Below are 27,665 nucleotides of genomic sequence, written 5' to 3'. Positions count from 1 at the left end.
AAACAGAGTCATTGAACAAATTCACATAGAAACTTTGGTTAAAACCGCCCCACTGAAGGCCCAGCAGCATGTTAAGGGTCATATTCCCACCTGAAGGTAAACCTCCAAACCAATATTTTGTATTTTGCCTTGAACAGGTTTCCCTCCAGAACTTTCCTGGATTTAGCTTAATCTGCTAATCAACTCTTACCAACTTCAGTGAACTGAAGAAACTGTTTCACAGAGCATGACACTGCCAGCACCATGCTTCACTGTAGAAACAGTCTGTTCAACGAACTGTGCCAGATTAGATATCTGTGAAATTCTCAGCCATCAGTCGTGGCATCCACAAAACAGGGTTAAAACGGAGGAAACCCGACCTTCGCTCAATTTTAGCATTTAACTTGGGTGAAATTATTTTAAATGATGCCAAAGTCTGTCTAGATGCCTCCAATTTAAGCCTGTTTTGTGGTTACCAGATTAGATTTTGGCACATCCATCATTTTGCATGCAAACTATAAGGATCCATTTTGGTTTTATCTTATCTGTGTGGCCGGTTCCCACATTTGTTGTGCTTACTACATCATTCATGAAAAAACTGACTCTTTATGGCTTTGAGGGATTGCTTTCTTCTAACTGTTCATTCTACGTGGAGTATATGGCTAATAACTGTTGTTTTCACAGATTTACCCACCCAAACTCTAGATATCTGTAGCTCCTGCACAGTTTCCACTCCTTTTTAGCTAGAGAGATTTTCAATAATGCCAAACTCCTTCAATGGGCGCCACTTGTCAATCAAGCCTGAAGCTCATTAGCAATTAAGCAATCAGTAATCAAGTTCTGTGAAACAGCTATACCTGCAGGAGCAGCTTCCATCAACATTGCTAGGATTTTGTATTATAAAGGCTATGCAGACATGGGAATTGTGTTAAAAAAAAAAGCAGAAAAAGGCAAAACTGTGTCAGCTGGAAACATAAAAATAAAGACACAAGCTGCCCAAAGTATATAAAAAGGTGGAACACAATAATTTTCTGTTTCAAAACCAAAAACAAGCCTTGGAAAATGTAAAAAATAAACCGAGCTACCAACCTCATAAGCAGATAAACACAACAGTTACCAAGAAGACTGACTGGTTCATCTGTATGAATTAAAAAATATCTTCCAACTTTAGTCATAATTACATTGTTTGCATATGTTAAGCATATAAAAAGATAAACTGAAAACAATTTAGCCTGTTTTCTTGTCCTGAAGGTTTGCTGATCAGGCAAAAGGCCTCAGGTAACATGCATCACAATGTCACTGTTCAAACTATCCTGTTAGTTAGAGCTAGGTTTACACAGCTCAGCAAAGGTGGAGCAATCCTGCAGTTGGCGTCACATTAATTAGTCAGAGATGGACTGAACCATGTTTCCTTAGATACTCAAATTGTAGGATGTTATTTAACATTTAACACCTGTATTAAACTTCCCCAAAAGCTAATAACAAATAAAATGATATAATTTTTATTAAGTTTATCATAAAAAATACATTAATGCCATCAAAATGAATAAGATCAGATGGCTGTGCATTAATGAATTCTTTAACAAAGTTAACAAATCTAGATTCATATTAATTTGCTCAGTAAAGCAATAGAAATAAAATCCAACAAACTTAGATCTACCAGCAGGTGTCTCCCTTGAGCAAAATATCACATCATACACATATAGCCCACACACAGTGGGCTAATTGTGATCAATAATAGATTCTTTGCTATTTTTGTAATGACTTAATGCTAGAGGTTGTGTTTAAAACACATCCTGTCTCATTTACAATGAACAAACTCCTATCTTCTCTTCTATATTTAAATATGCAAATCTTAAAGCAAAAGTCACATGTAGGCCAGAGATTTGCATTCACATATGACGGCGGTTATTATCAGCGGAGTAAAGTGAGGTATCACTTTAGGCATTGATGTGTAGTTCTAACGACAGACAATCCCCCACGAACCATCTGCAGAAAAAAGCTGTAAACCGAAACAGCTTGACTGGGTCTGTGCAATGCAATCTCAATGTGCTTCTGTGTCCTCAATAAAACAGCATAATTAAAGCCCATCAGACTGCGCAAATCCACTGAAAATGGAAAGGTCAGTTTATTTGGAGCCACAGAGAAAAATTTGAAAACAAAATTACATCAAACATTATTTGAAGCCCCTCATGTATGTGGTTTGTGGTTTGAAAGTCAAATGAGCCTCACCATAGAGCCAGCCTCTGCTCCACCTCTCTGAGAAAACCAGTGTGGAACTTGTGGAGTGGCTCGAAGGTGGAGAGAAGAGAGTTCTTCAGGGTGTCAGGGGTTTCCTCATCCTGTCCAACCACACTGTGGAACGACTGGAAAATACAGAGAAGCAGTTGGATACATGGAGCAAACATTAAAATAATATTAAACAACTAATCCAAGAGTATTTCAACACAAAGGTGTGGCACATAATCTTACAAATTTAAAGCTACAAAACCTATAATACTTTATATTATTAAAACAAAAGGTTGTTTAAAAAAAAAGTCATGAAAATTATTTCTGTGAGTTGATAAAGTGAAAATTTCCTAAACACTGGATACTGCAGGAAGCAAAAATAAAACATCTGGGTTTTCTGGGAAGTCAGGCACTCCTAGGTCACACAATATTAAGGATGCTTCAATTTTGCTTTCAGATTCCATTTGTTTTTGAAACTTCATGAACATTAGAAAACAAACATTTCCCTGTCAAGGTTTTCTTATCTTTATATTCCACAAATGTTGAGTTAACTTAAAACAAAAGCTACATTTTTATTTGGCAGCATAGTACGACTTTTTGGTATCTCGCATCAAGTTTTGTCAAACTCTGCACTCAAACACTTAATACATGACTAAATAAATCTGTACGGAGGGGATTATGCTAAATCATGTAGGTGTATATAGATTTCCTGAAGTAATTTAGGATTTAGAACATTAAAAAATAAACCTATTGATGCTCATGGCATTTAAAACTACAGCATAAATCAAGGATCTTAGGGTAATGCTGTAATAAAAACATTTTAACCTTTTTTCCATTACTGGGTGATAATCTTTGTTTTTTTAGTTAATTATTTCCAATCAGAAATAAACCAATAATTCAAGCTAATATGTAGATATAAGGTATGTAATTGTGGAAAAAAAATAACGGGCTGATTTTCAGAGATGCAGAATAAGAAGCTTTTAATTGCTTGGGGGGAAAAATAAGTTGCCAGTACAATAGCTGCCTGTTGGGGGGATCTATAAAAATTGATTGTGTGATTGATGAGACATGCAAACAGTTTTGTTTATGCCTTATTAGTGTTAGTAGATACTGATTTTTCTATCGGCATTTTGAGACTGCTGACACTGAGCCTGCTTCTGCTGGAGGTTTCTTCCTGTTAAAAGGGAGTTTTTCCTCTCCACTGTTGCTACAAGCATGCTTAGTGTGAGGGATTGTATTTGAGTCAATGAGTCAATGCAATCAACTGGTTTTCCCTAGATAGAAAACATTGAATCGAATTGACTATATGATATGGTTGAATTATAAAGTGCCTTGGGATGACGTGTGTTGTGAATTGTCGCTATATAAATAAACTTATTTGAATTGTAGTTCAAGCTCAAATAAAAAAAAAAACCTAAACAACTAAAATAAAGATTAAAATAAGAAAACTTAAACATAAACTATAACGTATAACATATGGAAAAATTATCTTTTTATCTGCTCAGTGAGCCCCCAACCCCTCCTATCTGGACAGTCAGAGCTGCAGTCAGATTTACAGCGAGATTAACGCTCTAAACAGCTGGATTTACCTATTCTCCTCTCAACAGCTGCTTTGCCTAAAGTACTTCCAACCAAGGTAGGCTCCTGATAATCTAATAAAACGTGTATGTTGGGCCTTAAAAACATTCTTCAATGCACAAGTTAGAAAATTGAATCAAGCATTCAGACAGACTGCTTAAAAGTTTCCTATCTCAGGGAACCAGTTTGCATTGAATCATTGATTTTGCAGAATATTCTCCTCCTGGATGAGCATGTAGGAACAGTAAACAGTCCTTGCATTGTATAGTTGACTCTGCAGCAATCCCTCACACATTCATGCAAGAGTAAAAAGTCACTTTTAACAGGAAGAAACCTCCGGCGGAACCGGAAACAACTAGGAGTTCAAGGAGACAGAAGCAGATAGCAACTGCCATACTCTTATTTCTGAAAGCCCAAATACGCTTACATGCGTATTTGGACAGTGCCAATCTCCATCCTTTTTGGCCAAAGAAATTATTGTTAGTTTGCACTTTCAAACATATTAATAAATATTTATGTAAAATCTGAGCCCTTATCATTTTGATGTTGGATAAACTGCTTTGCCGGTAGTGGGTATTTATGCCTTCATATCCCCCACACATTAATTTGTGCGCTATGGTCATGATCAGCATACTTATGAAGACACACATGCAAAAAAAGCTGAAAGGCACATGGAAAGTGTTTATGGTTTAATGCATGTGAACCTTTGGAAGTTCAGGCTTGAAATCTGTGCTTTTATTTGCATTTGAACAACATTCATATGCTACTTAACACTCTATTGGTCATTTTGAGCATTTTTCTTTGAGCTCAATTCTTTTTAATTGGGAAGCCTTCTTTCCATCACCCTAAAGTTCGCCTCTATCCACGGCCTCTGTAGAAAAATCTAATCAGGACTATGGTGTGGCTAAAGAAATTCTTACATAAACCTTTACATTAGCGCTACAACTAATTATGACTTTGCTAATAAATTACTGTAATCAGTCGATTAATTCTTTGATAGATCAATTAATAATCAGATATCAAAAGGTTCTTTAAAGAAGGTTTTCACAGAATTAAACAGGCTAAAACCTGGTTTAATTCTGGATATAGTATATTGACAGATTTTTTTTAATCTTAAATGAAAAATATTAATACATTTTTTACAGTTTTGTAAAATTGCTGCTCTAAGTGGGTCACTCTGTCAGCTAAAATAATGTTTTATAGTCTCTGTACTCCAGTTAAAGATTAAGCAATTACTAAACTAGCTGAGGATTATTTCAATAATCTATGAATCATGATTAATCTGATTAATTGCTTCAGTTCCAACTTTCATGTTAACATCTTTTCACTCATGTCTCTGCATTATTTCAGTATAATATGTTAGCATTTCCTGCAATTAAGAAAGATGTGAGGTTTCAGTGCATAAACATTTCTTTTGTAACTGGACAATTTCTAAAACTGTGATTAATGGACAGCACTGTGCAAGTTGGTGCTCTGGGGTGAATAAAAGGTATAAACGAGAATTTCTAACAGTAAAAAAATCATAGCTCACTATTTGATAGTGAAAGTAGTGAGATGGGGGTAATTTGAGAACAGGTGTGGTGTTAATAACTTTCCTTTAATGTCGGAGGAATTAAGGGCTCAACAAAGCTTCAAGAAACCTTTCAGGCCTCTTCAAGGTCCATGTGAACAAGAAATAGCGTGTTAAGGCTAAAGAATGTAAGTGAAACATTTTGCTCTTTATAAAACTAGAAATATCCAATTGCTATTAACTAATCTACATAACCATATTTCCATGGTTCTCAATTCACTACAAATTAAATGTCTTTCAGTTTGATTCTTTACAGTTTTATTATCAAGACTATTTGTTTTATCTGAATATTAACTTAAGTTGATAATTTTTATTGTTTTTCTTTAGGGGCTTTGTGTCCATCTTCTTTTAAATGCTTGCTCTTTTTGTTACACATGCCTGAATGAAAATGCTGTATATATAGAGTAATTTCTTTACAATATATCCTGATACTGAAAATAGAAACTTGATTCTAGAATCTGTGTTTCTGTGGTGAGATAGGATCCAAGAATCCATAGCCATTCTTACACAGTTGTTTCATTAAGACAGGCTGGTGGCAGATGAAGCATGTTTCGTGCAGCAGAAGAGACAAAGAAGCTTTGTACAGCTGCTCTAAAAAGGACGGCAAATGGGCTGTAAGATAAAGTGACGAAAGGACGAAGACAAAGTTCCAGCTGTTGTTGAGATGATTTCACACTCAACACCACAGCAGCATCAACCAGCAGGTGGAAAAAAAAGAGTAATGAAGAAATCACAGAAAAAAAAAATCTAATTCACTTGAAGCACAATAGTTATTTATTAAAGTTAGAAGTGTCTAAAAAATAAAAGCAGGAAGAATTAAATTTTTTTCTCCTCTGAAAAAAATTAGGCGATGCCATCCTTGATCCTAGAAGACGATGCAACACATTTAATATCCTGTTTATCTGCCAGGTTTACTTTGAGACCTTTTCCAGCACACGTCTCCATGCAGCCAATAAAAATAAAGAAGTGAGCTGCACACAGAGGGAACACAATGCTGAAACCAACATCCTCTAAACACAAACAAAGTTTAGTATTCACCACCTCGTCCGAGACGGATAAATGTACACTATATTGCCAAAAGTATTTGCTCACCTGCCTTGACTCACATATGAGCTTAAGTGACATCCCGTTCCTAATCCATAGGGTTCAATATGACGTCGGTCCACCCTTTGCAGCTAGAACAGCTTCAACTCTTCTGGGAAGGCTGTCCACAAGGTTTAGGAGTGTGTTTATGGGAATTTTTGACCATTCTTCCAGAAGCGCATTTGTGAGGTCGCACACTGATGTTGGACGAGAAGGCCTGGCTCTCAGTCTCCGCTCTAATTCATCCCAAAGGTGTTCTATCGGGTTGAGGTCAGGACTCTGTGCAGGCCAGTCAAGTTCATCCACACCAGACTCTGTCATCCATGTCTTTATGGACCTTGCTTTGTGCACTGGTGCACAGTCATGTTGGAAGAGGAAGGGGCCAGCTCCAAACTGTTCCCACAAAGTTGGGAGCATGGAATTGTCCAAAATGTCTTGGTATGCTGAAGCATTCAGAGTTCCTTTCACTGGAACTAAGGGGCCAAGCCCAGCTCCTGAAAAACAACCCCACACCATAATCCCCCCTCCACCAAACTTTACACTTGGCACAATGCAGTCAGACAAGTACCGTTCTCCTGGCAACCGCCAAACCCAGACCCGTCCATCAGATTGCCAGATGGAGAAGCGCGATTCGTCACTCCAGAGAACGCGTCTCCACTGCTCTAGAGTCCAGTGGCGGCGTGCTTTACACCACCGCATCCGACGCTTTGCATTGCACTTGGTGATGTATGGCTTGGATGCAGCTGCTCGACCATGGAAACCCATTCCATGAAGCTCTCTGCGCACTGTTCTTGAGCTAATCTGAAGGCCACATGAAGTTTGGAGGTCTGTAGTGATTGACTCTGCAGAAAGTTGGCGACCTCTTCGCACTATGCGCGTCAGCATCCGCTGACCCCGCTCCGTCAGTTTACGTGGCCTACCACTTCGTGGCTGAGTTGCTGTCGTTCCCAAACACTTCCATTTTCTTATAATACAGCTGACAGTTGACTGTGGAATATTTAGGAGCGAGGAAATTTCACGACTGGATTTGTTGCACAGGTGGCATCCTATCACAGTTCCACGCTGGGATTCACTGAGCTCCTGAGAGCGACCCATTCTTTCACAAATGTTTGTAAAAACAGTCTGCATGCCTAGGTGCTTGAATTTATACACCTGTGGCCATGGAAGTGATTGGAACACCTGATTCCAATAATTTGGATGGGTGAGCAAATACTTTTGGCAATATAGTGTATTTCAGAGCTGGGGTATGGGGAATGAATAAGAAATTAAATCATTTCTGCCAAAGTGTTTGTGTGTCGCTGCTCATCTCTGTGACGGAGCGGCCGTGCTGCAGAACAGAGCAGCTAAAACAAAAATAATGTGTGTGATTCTCCCCAGGAAAACAAGGATGTGGGGGATATGGGGCAGCACAGAGGGTTGTTGGTGTGGGCTTTCCTTACCACAGTCACCACCTCCAAGTCCTTCAGATAAGTCCTCTCTGTGGTCAGCAGCTCTTTGGCGATGAAATAGGCTCGATCAGTAGGGAACCTCTGCAGAGGAAACATGAATGAGAGAAGAAGGTAAGAAAGCAGCAGCATGTGCTTTTTAAAACTAGATATGAGGAAAAACATAGTTTTTCTTTGAAAAGGGTTCATACACTCACTAAAGTGTTACCATTTTTTTTATGTAATCATCAAACTTCCATCTGTATGGTTGGGGGTTTAGGTGATGGACCAAAGGAGACTCAAATGAGAGTAAACACTGCAAAGGTATTCAGAATAAAATCCACAAAAGCATCTTGATCCTTTATATTTAATCCCTTTTACTTCAATGCCTTTAAATATATCCAGTGCAATGGAGTAATAAGTAACTAGAGTCCAAAGGTGTGTAATTTAACCTCCTAAGTTTTATTAAGGCCTCAGAAGTTAAGCCTTAGAAAACATCAGTAAATAAAGAGTATCATACATACAAAATGTCTTAGATAATTGCTCAATTAAAACATATAAAGTATATCATGGGTGCAAACTTAGCACAGAAAGAGATGCAGAGATCCAGGAAACAAATTAAAATATCATGATTTAAATAAAGAAATAATGCTTCTAATTAGTCATGTCAAACTTTAGACATAAATGCAGATGGGAATTGTGGCCTTTTATGTTAATTGAAAACATGACTGAGCAAAAATGTTGGCCTCTGGGTGTAGAAAGGAATTGAAACTTTGAGGCTGACAGAAATGCAGAAGGCATCATGTTTCTTCATATAGTGGTGGCCTAGTGGTTAGAGCATTGCGCTTTGGTCACAGACTGACACTCTGGGTCCCTGAGCAAGAGACTTAACCCCACACTGATGCCCGGGGCCCACCCAATGGCAGCCCACTAATCCCCAAGAGGATGGGTTAAATGCAGAGAGAATTTTTTCATTGCTTTGTACTTGTGAAAGTGCAATGACAATAAAGTTGGATTGTATTTCTATTCTATAATCATGCACCACCTGTTATAATCAATTATATACATTATTTAAAAAATGCATTTAAGTCTGTTGTTGTAATGTGACAAAGTGTGGAAAAATTCAAATAACAGTCCATGACACAGTCACTGGGTACAAACCTTCCTCCGGACCTCATCCTCATCATCGGTGCGGATACTGCAGGCGTCGTTGAGCAGCGGGCTGGTAAGAGGCGAAGGCTGGCGGCCGTCGAGACTGTGGCTGCACAGCTCCAGGGACTTCTGACCATTCACCATCCCATGGGGGTGTCCAGACAGTGGAGGGCTGTGGGGAACCACGCCTAAGGTGGAGCCACACCAAATCCACAAGCAGGGAGAAAAGTGTAAATTAGTCTTAGGAAAAAAAATAAAAATTAAGTTATGCAAATGAGCTGACATAGCTAAGTAATTCTAGCCCAGATGGCTGCATTTTTTCACATTAGAGAAAGATGGACAAATTTAAAGTTATAGTGTATTTTACTACCTGAGGGTTTTATACATAATCCAGTGACTCAAAAAAGATATTTGTCTGCAAATGAAATTGAAACTGAAGCTTCAACAATCAATAGATGCCACATATTAAATTCCTGTGAGGTGTATCTGGGAAGAAGGGTTTTGTTTAGAGAAAGCAAGAGAAATCAGCCATGACTCACTTCAAATTCAACTCAGCTCCAACAGCCTTTTTACAGCACATCAATCAAGGCACAAGCTGAGACAAATACTGCAGGCCGATCGAGAAGAACCACTTTCTTAATGTCATCTACACCAACGCTGGCTCAGCTTACTTACTATGTTGTGGCTGCAACACGCCTACTTCTCTGTCATCTTCTGTGTGTAGGCACGACTACAACAGCACCAAAACTAGTTTAAAGACACATTAACGACATCTGCATATGTGCTGCACATGAAAAAGATTTTCAAAGGGAAAAACTAAAGGGCGAAAAATACCTAAGATCAACTATCAGCACCAGACTATAAAAAAACAAAAAAACTAACTAAGCAAGCACAAGAAAAATATTAAAATGGTCAATTAACAAAACTAACCTTTCTGATGATCTGATTTTTAACCGTTTGCTTGATGTAAAACATGACAGTGACAGACGCATGCAAATCAGTTTTAAGACTAATTGCACTGTTGCACAGAGCTGTAAAAAAAAGCTTCACATAATGTTTATTAGGTTGCTTTTAATAGCTTAGATTTACAGCTGAATTTTCTGATCATGCATACCATGCACAGAAAATGAAAAGATAAATTACAGTGAAATATAGAGCAACATGCATATTACAGTACATACAGCAGAGGACATGCAGTTAGAACAGAACAGGACGGTGTGCATAATGCCACCATCGTGGACCTTTTGCACACCCTGAAGGACACCAGCGGTCAAAAAAAAAAAAAAAAAACACACTCAGTGTCTCTCATAAGCTTAGACTGAGAGCATGCAAAGATTGATGTTACATGGGGTAGTGTTCATTATAGCATCCCTGTTCCACAGTGATCATAAACAGCTAATGTATAGGAAGCAATTAGTGGAATAAAACCTGCAGAGAACTGACTGTTTTAAAAGCCCTTAATGTTTCCTCACTCTGCAAAGTTACAGCCCCAAACTTCAGCACATTTTATCACATATTATGTAAGAGACAATACAAAAGAGTGCATAGTTGTCAAATGGAAGGAATTTGATAGTGATCTTTTGCATTTCACGCAGAAAATAAAATGAATGTATTTTTCATATTTTTTGGGAGGGGGTATCAGAGTAAAATTAATGCAGCAGCTTTGATATTTCTTTTTGTGCTTCCCCTTACCTAACCTTGCATGCAAGGTCAAGTCTTGCTGTATTTGTGAGTTTCAAAATACCAGGAGAAAGAGAAACCGTCTTGTATTGCTCAATCTAAAATCATTCAAATTTGACCCATAAGTATTATAATTAAACATGGTATTGCGGGAGGAGCTGCTGCTATCACATCTGATTTATTAGAAGATAAAACAGATGATTTCAGAGAAACAAAGAGGGGACATAAATGTAAGCAGTTTTAGGTCATCATGGCACCTGCAGCCATTTCATTTGTTACAATGATTGGCTAAAACTAAATTTTGGTAGGAGGGCACTTGGTGTCGTTTTACCCAATTAGGTTGGAAGATACTGCTAAACATTCCTCCTTTCCCTGAACAGATTAGAAAGGAGCAGTTCTGATTAATCATGTGCAGAACTAAACCTGAGTAATACACATTAGCAATCAGGGTTGCTAGGTTAGCTTTTACCTTCCACTTTACAAACATGCACTACTTCACATACATGTGTGGATCACATAAAATCGCAATAAAGTAAATAGAATTTATGAATGATGTCAAAAAGTGCAAGGGCTGTAAATACTTGTGCAGATACATATAAAACCAACAACTCTGTTTTTGTTAAAAAAATAAAAAAAAAACTCCAAGGGCACTATGCAGCCTACTAAGACAAATGAATCCAGAGGCTTTATGCATTGAGGTAATGAATGCCTTCAAGTGTCTTTTACACAGATATGCACAAGCTGTCACGTTTTTGTTTCCCTGCTTCAAAGTGATTTAAGAGTTCACCAGATCACTGCAGAAAAAGGGAACCTGCAGAATGGTAACTTGTCACCCCCCCTCCACCTGTCACAGAAATGCAGAGATGAGAAAAATAGCTTCATGCAGACAGTGAACATTGGACACAGAAATAAAAATGCAGGTGTAACATAAAGGTTATAGCAAATCAAAACAATAGACACATAAAGTGCAAAGAGAAAAAAAGTGAAGTGCCACCTTGCAAGCAAAAGTTTAAGTAACTATTGCAAAAAAAATAAAAACATGCAAGAAAATGAGAAATCATCAGTCATCACATACAGCACATACAGTATTTACGTTCACCGAGAAAACAGTTTGTCACCAATGCAATAAATTAATACAAAAATATTAAGATCTATTTTACTTGTTGCTTTGAGGTATATTTAGTGCATTGACAATGACAAAGACAGAAATCAAACAATTCAAAGTTTCCCTTGGATTTAAAAATAACTGATTCTGTAACTGAATACGCAACAATTGCATATATATATATATATATATATATATATATATATATATATATATATATATATATATATATATATATATATATATATATTATATATATATTTATATATATATATATACAGAACCTCCGAGGAATCTGGACTATAATCATAAAGATATCTAGATATCTAGAGAGAGAAAAAAAAAAGGATAATTAAATTTCGTTTCAAGTTAAAGACTTAAATGAATAAAAAATTTATGAGGAAGTTTAGGTTCTGAAAACAGAAAATTACAGTGACTTGCAAAAGCTTATAAACCAACACATTTTTTAATATCTTGTGATTTTTTATATATGCAAACAGGTCTCTTTTGTAAATAATGCATTGAAATGAGACCAACTGTACAAAGAAAGGCTTATCATTGGGATTTTAGGTAATAGATCAACATAAAAAGTGAAATTCAAATTATTTCACAGTAACAGGAACAGGTTTTTAATGTCTCTGATCAATCAAAATCTTAAGTGATTTCTAAAGGGATAAGCCAGTTTCTGCTGTATGTTATCAGGGCTATCTGAATAAGGGGGAATGAAAACAAATGCCCACATATTTTACAGTTTTTTTGGTTGTTGATGGAATCCATTTAGAATTATTGAATGTTCTTTAATTATATCAGGAAAAAAGCAGAGTTGCATGGGAGATCGTTTCTAGATTTTATTAGTAAAAGAAATTTGGGAACTATGCTTTATTATTTATCCTTTCAAGTTTTTCACTGCTGTGTTTTGATCTATTGCATACAATTTGAGTCAAACTTATAACATTTGTAAATACTTTTGCAAGGCACTATAAAAATATCTGTTTAATATCTGTTTATAGAGAGAAAAGGGTAAAAAAATAAATAAATTGATCATGGACATTGATCAACTGATATTTCACATTTGAGATAAATAGGCACTAGGGTGAGTCTTCTGCAGCTTGTACAGCATTGCACAATTTTATATTTTTAAAATCACCATCTGCTTTCCTTTGTTTTAAAATAGGAATATATTCAATGTGGTAACCTAAAGAGGCAGCTGTGAATGTCTGTTTGGACATAATTGAGAAAAGAAAAAAAGTACAAGGAAACCGAGGGATTCCCCAAGCCCAGCTTTCAGCCTCGTGATTAACAGCTGAAAATCTGTCCACCTTCCTCATCACTAAAATTATGACACCCATCCTCATCCTCTGCATCCTCGTCCAGCTGGAGGCTCCCAAAGGAGAACTTGTTCCTTGGGATGGGGGAACTAACCTCCGCTGTGCTGTCGTACATCATGGGGCCACTGCAGTTGTCTTTGTCCTCCACCTCAGACTCACTTGACTCAGTACCGCTGGTGGTGGAGCCCTCACTCATTTGCACATCTCCCACGTGTTTGACTCCCATCTTTCCTAACCGCTTCTTTCCGCCAGCGGATCTGCTCGGTGCAGAGAGGCCGTTGGCCATCATGCGACGCTCGAGAGCAGCCATGCGCTCGGCCCGAGACATAACCGGACGTGTAGGAGATGGACCCTGATGTAGGTTTATACATGAGCTTTGATGTACTTTTTGGAAATTCTGTAAGCGAGGTGATCTGCTCGGGTCGGGGGAGTATCTTGCATCATTAATTAAGGGGGATGTGTAGCCATTCTGCTCCGTGTAACTGAGAGACGGTATTCGATGGGTGGGTTTATTGGTAGGATTGGCTGCAGTACTCAATGGTAGATGGCTGCTGCTCTGCCTGTCTTTCTCATTCCCTCTGATTTCCCCCACAGTGCTGTAACCAGGACTAAGGTTAAACTTTGGACGTGACTGATTGAGAGACCAATATGGCTCATGTTTACTGTTAAGGGAAGCCCTGGAGGAGGAAGGAGACTCCCTGTACTGCATCTTACCCAGAAAATGCTCCTGCTGAGAACCGGAGCCCCGACGCAAAATGCCCTCCTCCCCATAATTGTTATTTGCTCTACTTGCTTTCTCCCTTCCCATGTTCAGCTCAGTATCTACACCAGTGATGGCGGAGCGGCCGCCTGCGGCAGCCCAGGATGCTGAACCTTGGCTAAGATGTTCGGGGGACGTCTGTCGTGTTGACCCTCTTGATCCCTCAGTCTTGGAAACAGACCCCTTTCTGTCTTCGTAGCCGTTTCTCTGGACAGGACTCATCCTTGAAGCCTGTAAAGCTGCTGGATCTTCAGCGCTGACAAGCACCGACTCCTTCCAATGGCGCCGAGGAGAAGAACTGAGTCTGTCCTCAGGAACACCACTCTGATAGGGTTAGTAAAAAAAGACAAGTGTTTAAGGAATTAAGAGTAACATTTTGCCCCCCCATTAATAACGTTTAAAAGTGGTTCTTTTAAAGAAGTGCGCCTTGCCTAAAACTACCTAGTTAGGAGTAAATACAAAGGATGTATGTTAAGCTAAATAAATGCACAATGATGCAATAAATACAACAAAATCTAGTGAATGTTGCTAATTTAGAGGCAGATATGAATAACCTTTGATATGAAACCATTTTATTTTGCTGTAGCTGCTGGAAGGTGAACATTCATGACCTTTTTATTATTCTGTCTGGACAACATGGCTTCGATAATAGCAACAAAAGCTTATTTTTACCAGATAATTGATTTGAATGCGTGAAAACTAAGTTCCACACCTCCAGAGCAGAGGCAGTGGATTCGAAAAGAGCCAAGAATGTCACAAGGACAATTTATCATCTAAGCTTTACATTTTCAGTGCCCTCCTAGCTTTGATTTCATGTCAGCATTCCAACAAAGAAGAGTTTTGTTTTTTGTTTTTTTGGAGGAATGCAGAATTTTTGATGATTAGCATGATAAAGAAATTCCAAATTTCTGCGATGTATGAGAAGCATCCAACACAAATAACACCATTATTTTAAGACACAGAATGTTCTATCAATGAGTGGCATTTTTATTTATTTATCTAAATTTCTAATAATCTTCCTTGTGAATATTTATACACTAATAAGGATAAAACATATTTTCTTCTTTTTAACTGATATTAATATTATATTTTCATTCAAATTCTTTATCCAGTTTTTTTCCTCCATTTATTGATCACTATTTAAAAAATCAGTTTCAGCCTTTAACAACCGCTAATTTATAATATCATTACATTACACACATATGGTCTCTTTTTTTTAAAAAAACAGGTGGCTTTTGTCAAAAGAATAAGTCCATATGGATTACAATTAGCAGTTTTAGAGTAAAGGGTGGGTGAACCATTTTTTTAATTTTGATTTGTATAATCTTTTTAAAATTATGTATCTTTTTTCTTCCACTTCAAAGGTATGCATGTATTTGTGTTAATGAATCACATAAATTCCCATAAAGTTTAACAAATTCTTTTTGGCAAAACATAAATTAAAGGTATAAGGGTTGATGTTCTTTTTCCGGGTGGATCACTAAAATAAGTGGTTCTCCTAATTGTCAATCATTCTGGTGATATGTTTACGTAAGGCCATCCTACGCGCTCGCCCTATTTTCACTTACCAGTGGTGAGTCTGGCATAGTGGAAAAATTCAAAATCTTTGAAAAATTAAGCTTGTATGAGCGATGAAAACAGCAACTTTTAAACAGAGCGTGCACAAGGAGAAATGGCTAGTGCACGTTTTTGTGCACAAATTCAACGGGCGCTCCCTCTCAGGAGCGGGTACAGTGTTTTACATGTGGATTTTTTTTTAAACAGTGGGTGGGTCTTTTGAAAAATTTGTGAAAATCCTCCACTATACCTTCAAGTCAACGCAATAGGGCCGTGTTTTTACCAAAAACCTGCAACTAAAACTAAGTTTGTAAATTCGCATGCAGTTCATGAATAAACGAACGTGAAGAGTAATTCTTTATAGTGTAATGCTTTGCTATCGAGTGCCAAAATAAAATCCATCAAAGACTCACTTCTGATGGCACTTCATGGTGGCGAGGAGAAGGCAGCGGCGACAAACGACTGTTGTGTTGAACTCGACTGTTGTATCGGACCCGGCTGTGTTTCCTGGCAGATTGGATAATGTAGGTCAACGTTATACATCATTAAAACCTTTATTTAAACACAGAGAGTCCAACATATCTCTAGCCTCTACCTTTCAAACGGGATCCTTTTGAACTCCGATTCCCTCACGTAATCAATCACCTGCTTCTGTGTGCGGCCGCTGCAGCATAAGCACATGAAAGATAATAATGAGTGTCTCTGCAAGAGCTGTAGCAGACTATTAGGTAATTAAGCGTCTGCAGTCCTGTAGGAGAACAGCTTTACGATGGAAGAAAGGCTCACCTAAATCTGAAGGACGATCCTCGTGAGAAGAGCACAGGCTTGGGTTTGGGTTTTGGTTCCTCAAATAGGCGGAAGAAGGCGTGATATTCCACACAGATCTTCCAGAAGACTTTACAGCAGTCCCTACTGGCCATCAGAAACTCCAGAGTGTCCTGATAGGAACTCTGAAGCAACATAAAAATAAATAAATAAATAAATAAATAAAAAACCTTGAAGCGGTTTGGGTTCTCCAACTGTGATGAAACGTTACCTACATTTAGATCCGGCCTGAGCTTGATGAGGAAACGTTTTCGCTTAAAGCTCATTTTGCGAATCTTGGACCAGTTGAAGGCATTGATCCTCGTGTGTGTCTACAATGAGGATGCACGTCAAAAAACTTTTAATATTTTTTTTTTTTCTGGGGCGGAGAAAGCTAGGAAACAAAATGTTCACATTTGTCTTAGTGAGCCGACCTGGAAGACCAAAACGCCTGTATGAGCCACAGCCAGACTCAAGCTGGTTCCTTCTCGATCCTTGGCAGGGTGCAGGCGGATCCCGTACATCTCCAACTTGCGAGCGACCTCTAGCAACTGAAAATCTGATTCTGCGGGTGACTGACCTCTAAAACACACATTTCAATATAAAGTTATACATTTTTGTTGTTTTCACCAAAAATGCATCTCTATTGAACGTTATTCAAATAAGTTAATTTAAATATATTGTTCCACACAAAAAGTCATTCAGAAACACTGTACATAGCGATGCACCAAAGAAATTACCTTGTGATGAGATACTTTACAGCTGACAAGTTTAAGCTATATAAAGGATTTTAAAGGAATCTATCTTCATTAGAAGTGGAGTTCATTCAGACTGCAAAAAGTCATTATGACTTTAACAGATAACAGGAAGGCTACAGGCTAAAAAAAAGATATTTCAGCCTTTATCTGTGAATGAACTTGATGGAAATCTCAGGTAAAGAGTTTTCTGCATTCATTTTGTAATGCTAGCTCTGCTAACTTATAGTAATGCTAACCATGCCAAGCATGCTAACCATGCCAAGCATGCTAACCACATATATAATATATTAAAAGCTGTCAAGCATGTTGCATTTAAAACAATCTTTGTTAAAAAACAGTATCAAAAATGCATAGAATAAATATGTTGAATGTAATTAATGGTAGTTGTGGTTAATGGTATGATAGAGAAAATGAATGGTAGAGAAATCAAGTAATCAAGGGAGCGAAAAATTAGTGTTGTGGTGAAGTGGCTCTTAAAATTTAAAGCCACAAGTAAACCTGGAAATGCAATTGGAGGAAAGAACAAACAGGATGAACTATAACAACATTTTACATTGGTTTGTCATATTTTAGGAAATACTAAAAACATTTTGAGTCAGAAACAAATTTTTTGTTCAAAAAAAGTACATTTCAGGATGTTTTCCTAAAAACCATAAAAAGTGATAGAGTTACCTAATCAGTAGTCCTATGTATTCATTGTAAATATATTCTATATTTTTACTCTTTACTTCACACTGATGTTGTAGTAGAATACTTTCTTATAAATAACATTAGTTCTTGTTTTTTGTCATAATTTTATTTTTGAGTTTTCTGTCTTTCTGCAAGTTTTGGATCCATTAAGTCAATCTCTCAATCAATCAATCAATCAATGAAAAAAAATGAAGTTTTTTAAGGTTATTACACATAATACTTGTATATGTTTCTCTTTATTCGAGGTTAAAAGCTCCACAGATCTGAGAGCAGCTATGAAGATATGAATTAGAAGTAGGGGCTGTGCTGGGAGCTGCACACCTTAACTAATTTTCCTAATTCTCATCAGTAGATAAGCCTTCCTGTTTCCTGTATGTGCCACTTAACAAGGGATTTAACTCAATGTGGCACCCAGCCAGAGGAGCCAAGGCTATCGCTATCAGCTGTGAAAAAAAAGGCAACTGAAAGAGAGCAGTGAAGCTTGTCTGAAGCTGCAGGAGCTGACCGCTGTATGCTCATGGCCCACTTTGACGCAAAGGGCAACAAAGTGTTGGCAAAGCTTCTGCCTTAATAGCTTAGGAGAAATACTTAGAGTGACTGGATGGTGTGAGGAGACCTGGAAGGATTCCAGTAATATACTCCCAACAGCATTAAACTAGATAGGATGAAAAAGTAGTGCAATAAAAAACCCTGAGTTTGAATTCACTTCTCACAAACTGCTTCATCCATCCTCTAAATAGCTTGAAAAACTGGGTTTTTATCCTACTAACCCAACTAAACACAGCTGTGTGTGTCATTCGGTGATCTAAAAGAAGCATATAATCTCTTCTGGGAACAAGTTAGTCTCCTGCAGGAGTTTTCACACTCACTAAAAACAGCATCTCCAAATACAAAACATTGAGAAGGCAGCATTATCCTTTGGGAATGTTTTCATTGATCAAGGACTCCGATGTAGACCTCAGTTGGTTTCAGTAGCATATCAACAAGGCAGAAAACTTCTAGCCAACTTGGGATAAGCCTTAAAAATCAAAGTCACTGATTCTTTCGAGTCAATATGACTATCAAGACTGTGACTTTTCGAAAAAAAAAAATATTGATAAAAATGTCTTGATCTACAAAGCTTGAATAGATATAAACAAAAAGACTCACGTCAAGCATTATCAGAAGCCTGAAAATAAGTTACAATAACATATTTGCTTTGTAACATAAGTGCTTTGTATAGCACTGTGAGAACCCATTCATTCAGTGGCTGCTTTCCTGAATGTGTCACCTATGTAATAAAACATCCTGGTGGGACAATAAAGCCTGCAGAAACATTTCCTGTTCACAGCTGAGAAGAAAAATGTCTGTTCACCATCTGACCTTGTTTTATTATTTTAACTGCAATTTAAAAATGGGGCACTCACATATGCTTGGAGTGAAACTCCATGATTTTGTCGATAAGGGGCATCTGATCTGGAATGTAGTTGTTGTTCAGCAGGTGTGAGCGGCAGTGACTATCGTCAAAGTCTCCAATCTCGGCTGTGAAAGAAAGAAAACAAAGAAATTGGCTTCAAAATAATACTTCATGAAAAAAAACACACACAAAAAAAAAAAAAAAAAACAGAAACAAGCTTTGACTAAAAGGATATAAAATGAGGTCCAGAAATGACGAGCCATGGAAATGAGTTGGTGCTTTGCTGCAGCTATACAAGATTATATTAAGACATTAGACTAAGGGGGTCTCCATGGCAACACAAAGATAATCAATTTGAAATGCTATGCCATGTGCAGCATGACAATGTTTGATGATAAGCCGTGCAAAAGAAAAGCAGCAGCTTATCTATTAAAAGAAAAAAAAATACAGTTGTCAGATCAGCCACTGCTTTGTTGTCTTAAACCAATCAAAGTAAAACTGCAGTGCAAGCCTCACATTGGATGATGTGGGAGACCATCAGAGCCGCGCTGGTGTCGTTGCAAGTCAGACGTCCGCAGGAGAGATCCTGTTTGATCTGCAGCGCAAACAGATACCTGTGCACAAACACAGACATGCATCATGATAACGGAACAAAAACATGGCTTCGTTCACACTGCAGGCCTTAACACTCAATTCTGATGTTTTTTTTGGTGAAATCAGATTCCTTTAACTGGTCGTTAACATTTCCAAATATCAGCGACTTGTATGTGATCTTTTCTGTGAACTGCATTTATTCAAGTTTAATGAACTAAGGGAAGGAATTGTGGAATAATACATGCATGTCCAATTTAATAATGCTAACGTCTGATGAAGCATTAAAAACCACAACCACAGAGCCCACCCACGTATCTCTCTATTGCCTTGAATAAGCTGTGTGCTCCATAATACACTGAAAGTCGGGGAATAATTCAACGCACGGTCCTATGGATCTGACGTCAATTGACGCTGCCTGCTCGCCCCCATTGTCGTTGTAGTAGAAGACTTGCTTGACATGGTGCTTGGCTGGTGGCTGCAGTTACCCACAGTGCCAGTAGTGTCAATAGTAGTATCATTTCTCTCATCCTTCCTAAAATTCCTTTAATAAAACATCTACATGCTTGTGGTGAGTGCAGAGGCCAATAAGAATAAAATCAAAATCACAATATTGGTTTAAAGAAAAAATAAATCACAACACAAAATGACCTGCATAGAGCTATCCCTCCAAATATTAATAACATCAGAAACCTCGCCTTATCTCCACTGACTGCTCTCTGCAATATCAGCCACCATGGCTGTTTGCTTTTCTTTCCGCTTCAGCATAGCAGGAGGCAGAAAAGTCACGTTTGTCTAGTATTAATAACATAAAGGTTGAATGAATGCAACCTGGAGGTACAAACACAGTTCCTATTTGAAAAGATTAGATGCGTATCGGATTTAGGACCACATAGCCAAGTGGCCTGAGATGCATTTGAAGAAAAAAAAGAAAAAGAAAAAATCTGATCTGTGTTGTTTAGACTGTAATGAGCAGGTCGCATATTTGCATAAAAAAAACAAGTGATTTGCATAACTTTAAGCTGCAGTATGAACGTAGCCTTAATACGGCCAGGAATATGCATCAGTTTAAAGGATAAAAAAGTTTCAAAATTTCTTGCTTTCAAAATATCAGATAATTTGATAGGTTTTAATACCTTTTTATTAAACCAACACATTTCCACCTATCTCTACCTAATGACGGGGTTTCTTAGGCTCTTTGGAACAGAGATTCTTAAATTTTAAGCTGTCAATCAGTGACGTACCATGAGAGTAATTTGCAATACATTTATTAATGAAAAAATATAAATGAATAGAAGGACATCTGTATAAAATCTTTCCTGATGTATGTTTTGCAAGCCATCTGTTGCACATTTAATACTTCTCTGTGTTCATTAAGAAGCATGCAGCCCATCCAGAGCTAAACAAGGAGCAGAAAACCATTAGCTCCACCAGGCTAATCTCCAGAGGGCTAAACCAGCGACATGGCAGCCATGGCATTTGAATCCTATAAACTAGAAAGGGTAATAAATCATCAGGGAGTCGAGGCCCATGTTTCTTTTATGCTTCAGTCCCAGCAGAGATCATTCCACAGACATGTATACAACGTACGTCTTTGCGCCGAGTGGAAGACAAAGACATCCCACAGATAACGAGAGTTAGATGATCTGGAGAGGAGCTCACCTTGTCAGCTCCTCTTGCAGCTGTGCATGGTCAGGTGGGAAAAACTTCACACTAAACCTCAGGACCGTGTGCTTGGGTCCTGTGTGGAACGGATTTATTAATAAAAGAGCATTTGCATTTCAAAAGGATATTATGCAGTACTTTTACTCAGTTGTTAGTCATGGTTAGAACAAGACTCAACGGCATATTGAGACACTTACGGTGAAGCTGCTTAATAATCGGTTTGATGTGGTCCAACCAAACCTGCAGAAGAACAAAAGAGACTCATCTAAGGAGCTAAGCGAAAGAAATCTGACAGTATTAAGACAAAGCTGTACTTCAGTTTTCTCACCGTCATCTTTTGGTGGTTCTGAAACTCCAGGCCAAAGTAGTCACCTTCAATCAGATTCATGTGGGAGCACACCATGTCAAATAGCACCTTGCCTGAAGCTTTTTGCTGTGAACAAAAACATGTTAGACAACAGTTAACACAAAGCACCAAAGGCAAATGTCCGTTTTACAGTTTCAATCTTTCAGTCTCAGGATCCCTTTGCAAGCTTAACCACATCTTATATTTTGTTGATGATGAAATATTTAAAATGTTTGGACCCTAAACTGCACTAAAGGTTAGTTAGACAATATTAGCAAACAAATGAAGGTGACAGATCAGTCAGATTTGAACATTTCAATGCAAAGACGATCAGGAAATAATTAAATAATATCTTAAATTAAGTTGATTTGAGTAGCTAAATAAGATGATTTGCCAATGGGAGATTTTTTACTCTTAAAACAAGATAATTACGTAATATGCACTTGATATGTTTAATTATTTTAAGTGTAAATTACATTGTTCCATTGGTTAAGTGTTCTACTTTCCTCCTCAATTCAGGAAAAAATTACTTATTCAGATTTTATTTTTTGCAGCGTGGATAATATAACATATAATAATAAGACGATGTTTAAAGCTTTAGATATTTTCTACAATTATCCAGCAAGAGCTATGCTGGAAGGGACCAATAAAATGGAAGTGTAACTCCAACTAGATCTGTGGCCGAACTGGATGATTTTGACTTTGTTGAGGTATTTTGAAAAAGCGGAAATTGCGGATGTTTCACCCCAGGCTTTCAAGTATTTTGAAGTCTTGCTTGTTCATAGTCCATTGTTGCAGGACTTTACTGTAACCTTTGTGTGAAAAAGTGGTACATCAACTGCATACTACTTGCAAGTCTCTATAACTTTTTTGTGGCAGCAAAACCACATTAAGTACATCACCGCCACTGAAAGGGCTGGAGTGAGAAATTTAGTGTCTTACTTTTGTTCAATGTAATGCGAGTAAAATTTAGAGCCTCTGCCACTTGAAAATTACATTTTGTTAAATCGCGATTATATTGCAAATGCAATTAATTGCCCGACCCTAATGGGAACAGATCTACTAGACTCAGATCCAATATGGCAGTTCCTTGCATCTACAACAGTACAATGTGATGAAAAACATGTCTATTTTGCAAGACACATTTGTAGGTGTGTGTCCTAAAATCAAAGTTAGATGTTGGCTGAAACTCTAATTGAAACAAATTAAAACTTTATTTTGCCTGTGGAAAGCATATCTTAAAATAAAACTCATAAGAGGAACTACAACAGCTTTCTTTGCCATTGTCATATTGGGGTCCTAAAAATTCTGACTTTGCAACTATTGGTAGGGTAACTGGAATGCACCATCATTCAAATCCAGTGGCTGACACTTGAACAATATGTAGTTGAAGCCCTGATTTCAGTCACATTCAAAGTTTGATGCTTAACAACATCTCAACCATTACCACGCGGGGCTGTTGTTGCAAATTATTAACTTGGTCACCTGAATCATGATGAGAATGCTCATGTAATGTCATGTGAGGCAGGGTTAGGTGATGCTTGAAAGTAGCTGTCCAAATGTCTTCAGACAATGAGGCAAAAGTCTGGTTGCTTCTGATTTACCACATATGTCCTTTTTATATCAAACAACACAATGAAAAATACAAAGACATTTGTAGACTACATGACAACTCTTGAAACATTTAAACGTGATGACTACATTTACAAAGTCCAAAAAAATCCTGCATCAAAAACCAATTTTATGTAATAAATGGTCAAGTTCTTTATCACAAATGTCTCTGCTAGTCTTTCTGCTTCCAAAGAAGTGTTCAGAAACTCTGCCGTGAATAAGTTTCCATCATGCATGTTGCAGCCAGAGGGGATGGGCTGGACCTCATCTTTGATCTGGATTTTCAGTGTCAAAGCTGCAGCTGCTTAGAGCCCAGCAGCCACTGAGCTGGAAACCATATCAGGGTGGGATAAAAAGTCTCCCTGACCGCCTCTGTCTCTTCTCAATCAACACTTAAACACTTTGATGAGCAACTTAACTGCACCCTTCTCGGCAAACACACAAATCGGAAAAGTTTGCTGCAGACACAAGAGAACCATCCCCACATTAGATCACATTAAAGCCATAGATTTCTCCCCACAGATTTCTGTTAGACACCCAGAAATGGTTCGGGTCTCACAGCCACACACAACAGAAACCCTTCTGCCTGGCTGCTTCCTCGTGACTGGTCTGCACCAGAGCAGAACATATCTCAGTTACAGAATGTCAGTGTTTGCAGAAGCAGTCCCTCCCGGCTTGGAAACTGATCCAGAGAGGTACCTAACTATGTTTCAGGGAAGTAGCATTTACAGGAAATGACAGGGACATGCTGAGGTGCATGCTACAACAAGATATTCCCTAACACAGCTGAAGGGGGTTTGTGGGATTAAAGTTTAAATGATGTTGTCTGTGTTTCTTTCATTGCTTGAAGAATAAAAACTTAAGCTCTGTCAGCTTAGTGAAAGTGATTATACATCCTCATCTGTAAGTGGAAAACCTTCCCCCAAAAAGGACAACCTCCTCTTTTTTCATGCTTGCACAGGGTTTTTTATTTATTTATTATTTTTTACTAACTGAGAGCAAGCTGTTAGGATATGGCCATAGAATCAATGACAGACGCTGCAGAGAAAGATATCAATGGTCCACACACACACACACACAGAAGTGTGACAGGCAAACAGGAGCCAGAATAAATTCTGTGTTGCAGGTTTCAGTCATTTAACGCAAGCTAAATAGAATAGGGAAGAAGAAAAAAACGTCTCTCTTCGAGGCTCTCATGTCTAGCCATAAAAAATGTTCCAGAATGGTTATAAATGACCAACCTGTCCAGCAGAGACATGTTATCCAGAGGCTGATTTAAGCTGAGCAGCGCATAATTATATTTTAGCTTTTCATAATCTGTAAGCATGATAAATCTTTAGAGTGTATGAGTTTACTTTAATAGCATAAGAGTGGAACAGCACCGAATGTTTTGGGGGATTTCCGTGAGGCTACAGATTACTGGCCATTACAGGTGCAACACCTAAAAAACGGTTGATGTTATTTGCTTTATATTGGAGAAAAAATAATAAACCTTTTAACAATTCGCTCATATTCCTTTTTATTGAATAGGTGATTCATTTTTACAGAGTATAGCAGCAGTATTTGGCTCTTTTTTTTTTCCACATGAGGAGACACATATTAAATGAAACTGGCCTTCTGTGTTTGAACTGAACACCACTAAAATCCCCAAGAGCCCCAGCATTTGTACAGCTGAGAAAGAATTGCAGCTAATTTGGGTCAGTGGAGCCATAAACAAGGCAAATTAATTAAATTTGCTCATTCAGACTTTACAGAACAATTTACGTTAAATGTCCAACCCCACCTCCCACCCAGGATATTAAATCTTGAGTAAAATATGAAATAAACTAAAACATCAAGACCTTTGACTCTTCTTATTGGCGACAAACTGAAATTCTGAAATCTCTTTTCAATCACAGTCCCTGACAAATTATTGACAAATTGATTAATGGGACTTTTTGTCAAAGAAATATATTATATTTGTAATATTTTACATCTTTCCCTGCCTGTTTCAGCCAAAAGGTTGTATTCTCTATGGATAAATCACTCTCTGCAGATGATATTCTTTGCCACGTCTGCAACAAAATGTCGGCAATCTCCATCGGCATGACCTTTATCCATAAAAGCATTACAGTTTCATGTTTTTCATTGGATCAGTAAGTTCCAGGCAGAGATGACGCACTCCGAGTCAGCAGACGTGCAGGAAGCGTCTGTCTGGCCCAATTATGTTTTAACCCAGACTGCACCAGTGTTTACACGTGTCTGCATCGCTACGCTGACCTCTGCATACTCAGGCTGACAGACGATGGGTAAATGAAGATGACAGCAATGTCTATGCTTTCCTCTTCAGGGTATCACCCCCCCCCAAAAAAAAATAAATCTCTCCCTCGTCCTAAAGACTGGAGCTTACTAAAATGCAAGACAAAACCAACAAAACAGTAAAGGTCAGGTGTGAAGTAGCTGTGTTCTCCCTCAACTCCGCCCTCCAGAAATAGTTAGCATGCTCCACTTCACCCAAAATAACCCACAGCCGGCAGTTCTATACAAACCTTGGTTCTGACTATCGGGGGTGGTGCCATGGGTGGCAAACAGACGGCCAAGGCTCATAGACGCCAGATAAAATGATAGAACAAAGGGAGTCAGGTATCCTTTAATAATTCGGGTGTGGTGAATTTCAGAAGCAGAAGTTGACAATGACAGCAAAGGGGGGAGGGGGTTATTTAGGGTTTCCACTCAATTTTCATGTGGAAACTCTACTCCCTCTCTGACTCAGATTTCTACAGCTCTGTCTTTCTAAACCCTAAAGTTAAAGTACAAGGACAGTGATTGAAAAATATAGGAAGGAAGGAAGGAAGGAAGGAAGGAAGGAAGGAAGGAAGGAAGGAAGGAAGGAAGGAAGGAAGGAAGGAAGGAAGGAAGGAAGGAAGGAAGGAAGGAAGGAAGGAAGGAAGGAAGGAAGGAAGGAAGGAAGGAAGGAAGGAAGGAAGGAAATCTAAATAGATAATTGACAGACTGATGGATTAAAACAGTGATCTATTGAAGTGTTTCCGTCTCCCAGCTATGCTGCCCACGTAGCTCATGCTGGTGCATTTATAGTGTAACAGACCATGAATGTGTCACATCCCAGCGGGCAGTTTTCAGCTGCGCTTTAGATCAAATGACTGTTTGACTCAAATAAAGGAACAAAGAAAAGGAGAACGAAGTAAAAACCTTTTGTGAAACCTGATAACCATTTTTAGAGACAAATAAAAAAGCTAATCTGGTTAGAAGCAATCCAGGTTTTAAAAACCCCATAGTTTTACAGAATACTCTATACATGATTATTTTTTCTTTTTTTTTTTGTGCGATATAAAAAGAAAAATCTTATACAATGTTTAATTACTTGAAGTATATAATAATAACTAATTGAATGATTGTACTATCTAGAAAGCCCAATCCTTTTTTATTTTATAAATAAGCAGGAACTGCCCATCATTGCATACACAGCTAAAAAGCCTAGAAGACAAAGAGAGACCTGAGCATAACAGTCCCCAAAGAAGACAAGATAGACTTGATCTCACAAAGGAGAAATTCTCTTGTCACATCCTTGTCATATCCTGTTACAGATTATTGCACAGGGTATTATATATATATAGTTATTGCACAGGGTATTCAGTATAAATAAGTTATTGCACAGGTTATTACATAGTGATTGCATAATAGTTATTGCACAAGTTATTGCAGTTATAGTGCCGCATTGTAAAGTATGATGTTAGCAGGGATGAATGCCTGCAGTAGCTCACCTTATTATAAACAAGGTTTATAAGTCTCAATAAAGGAACTGCTCAGGTTCTCTATAGTCTGGTGCTTGGGGAGAGAGATGTCCATGATAGATGCAAGCTTGGACAGCAATCTCTTCTCAGCGACTTCCTCCATTGAGTCCAGAGTGCAGCCCAGGACAGAAGTGGCCCTTCTCACCAGTTTGTTCAGTCTCTTTCTGTCCTGCTCTGTGCAACTAGGAGGCCAGCAGACATTTTGGCACATCGCACTCCAGTTTTCCTGAACCACCTCTGACTAGATTTGGACTCAAAACAGGCTGTAATTATGCTAGACAGGTAGCTTAATTTCTTTATTTGCAGTTCAACGCTTCTCTGGAGGATTATGTTTGAGCGTGAGATGCACGTTTAGTGCCGTATGTGTTTGCTGGATGGAGACCAAGAAGGAGAAAAGGAGGGTTTTAGGTTCCCCAAATCATGAAAAGTTAGGTTGCTTAAATTACCCTTTAATTGTCCAATGTGGTAAAGGGCCTATTTCAAAGCTTTTTTAGGTATCTAGAAAACAGTATATCCTTTTTTTGGTTTAATTTGTAACGAATTTGTCAAATCTGGTCTGAGCAAATAT

At 38.0% G+C, this 27,665-nt stretch overlaps 1 protein-coding gene across 1 annotated transcript in view; it reads right to left on the bottom strand.

Annotated features, from left to right (window-relative positions):
- The window catches only part of LOC119780264 (FERM, ARHGEF and pleckstrin domain-containing protein 1-like), a 70,190-nt gene that overhangs the window by 11,145 nt on the left and 31,380 nt on the right, over positions 1–27,665 (bottom strand). The window contains exons 3-16 of the mRNA XM_038280245.1: positions 21,678–21,782; positions 21,547–21,589; positions 21,347–21,425; positions 19,610–19,707; positions 19,104–19,218; positions 16,684–16,831; positions 16,486–16,581; positions 16,232–16,395; positions 16,041–16,109; positions 15,859–15,952; positions 14,002–14,212; positions 9,025–9,203; positions 7,879–7,968; positions 2,212–2,345 (exon numbers count right to left, since the gene is read on the bottom strand). Coding sequence (XP_038136173.1) covers positions 2,212–2,345; positions 7,879–7,968; positions 9,025–9,203; positions 14,002–14,212; positions 15,859–15,952; positions 16,041–16,109; positions 16,232–16,395; positions 16,486–16,581; positions 16,684–16,831; positions 19,104–19,218; positions 19,610–19,707; positions 21,347–21,425; positions 21,547–21,589; positions 21,678–21,782 — 1,625 coding nt within the window. The remainder of the gene's footprint in view (positions 1–2,211; positions 2,346–7,878; positions 7,969–9,024; positions 9,204–14,001; positions 14,213–15,858; positions 15,953–16,040; positions 16,110–16,231; positions 16,396–16,485; positions 16,582–16,683; positions 16,832–19,103; positions 19,219–19,609; positions 19,708–21,346; positions 21,426–21,546; positions 21,590–21,677; positions 21,783–27,665) is intronic.

Source organism: Cyprinodon tularosa, unplaced genomic scaffold (genome assembly GCF_016077235.1).
Source record: "Cyprinodon tularosa strain WSP-4 unplaced genomic scaffold, ASM1607723v1 ctg158, whole genome shotgun sequence".
NCBI classification, from domain to species: Eukaryota; Metazoa; Chordata; class Actinopteri; order Cyprinodontiformes; family Cyprinodontidae; genus Cyprinodon; species Cyprinodon tularosa.
The sequence above is the reverse complement of the archived record's forward strand: the minus strand, read 5'-3'. Positions and strand labels throughout refer to the sequence as shown.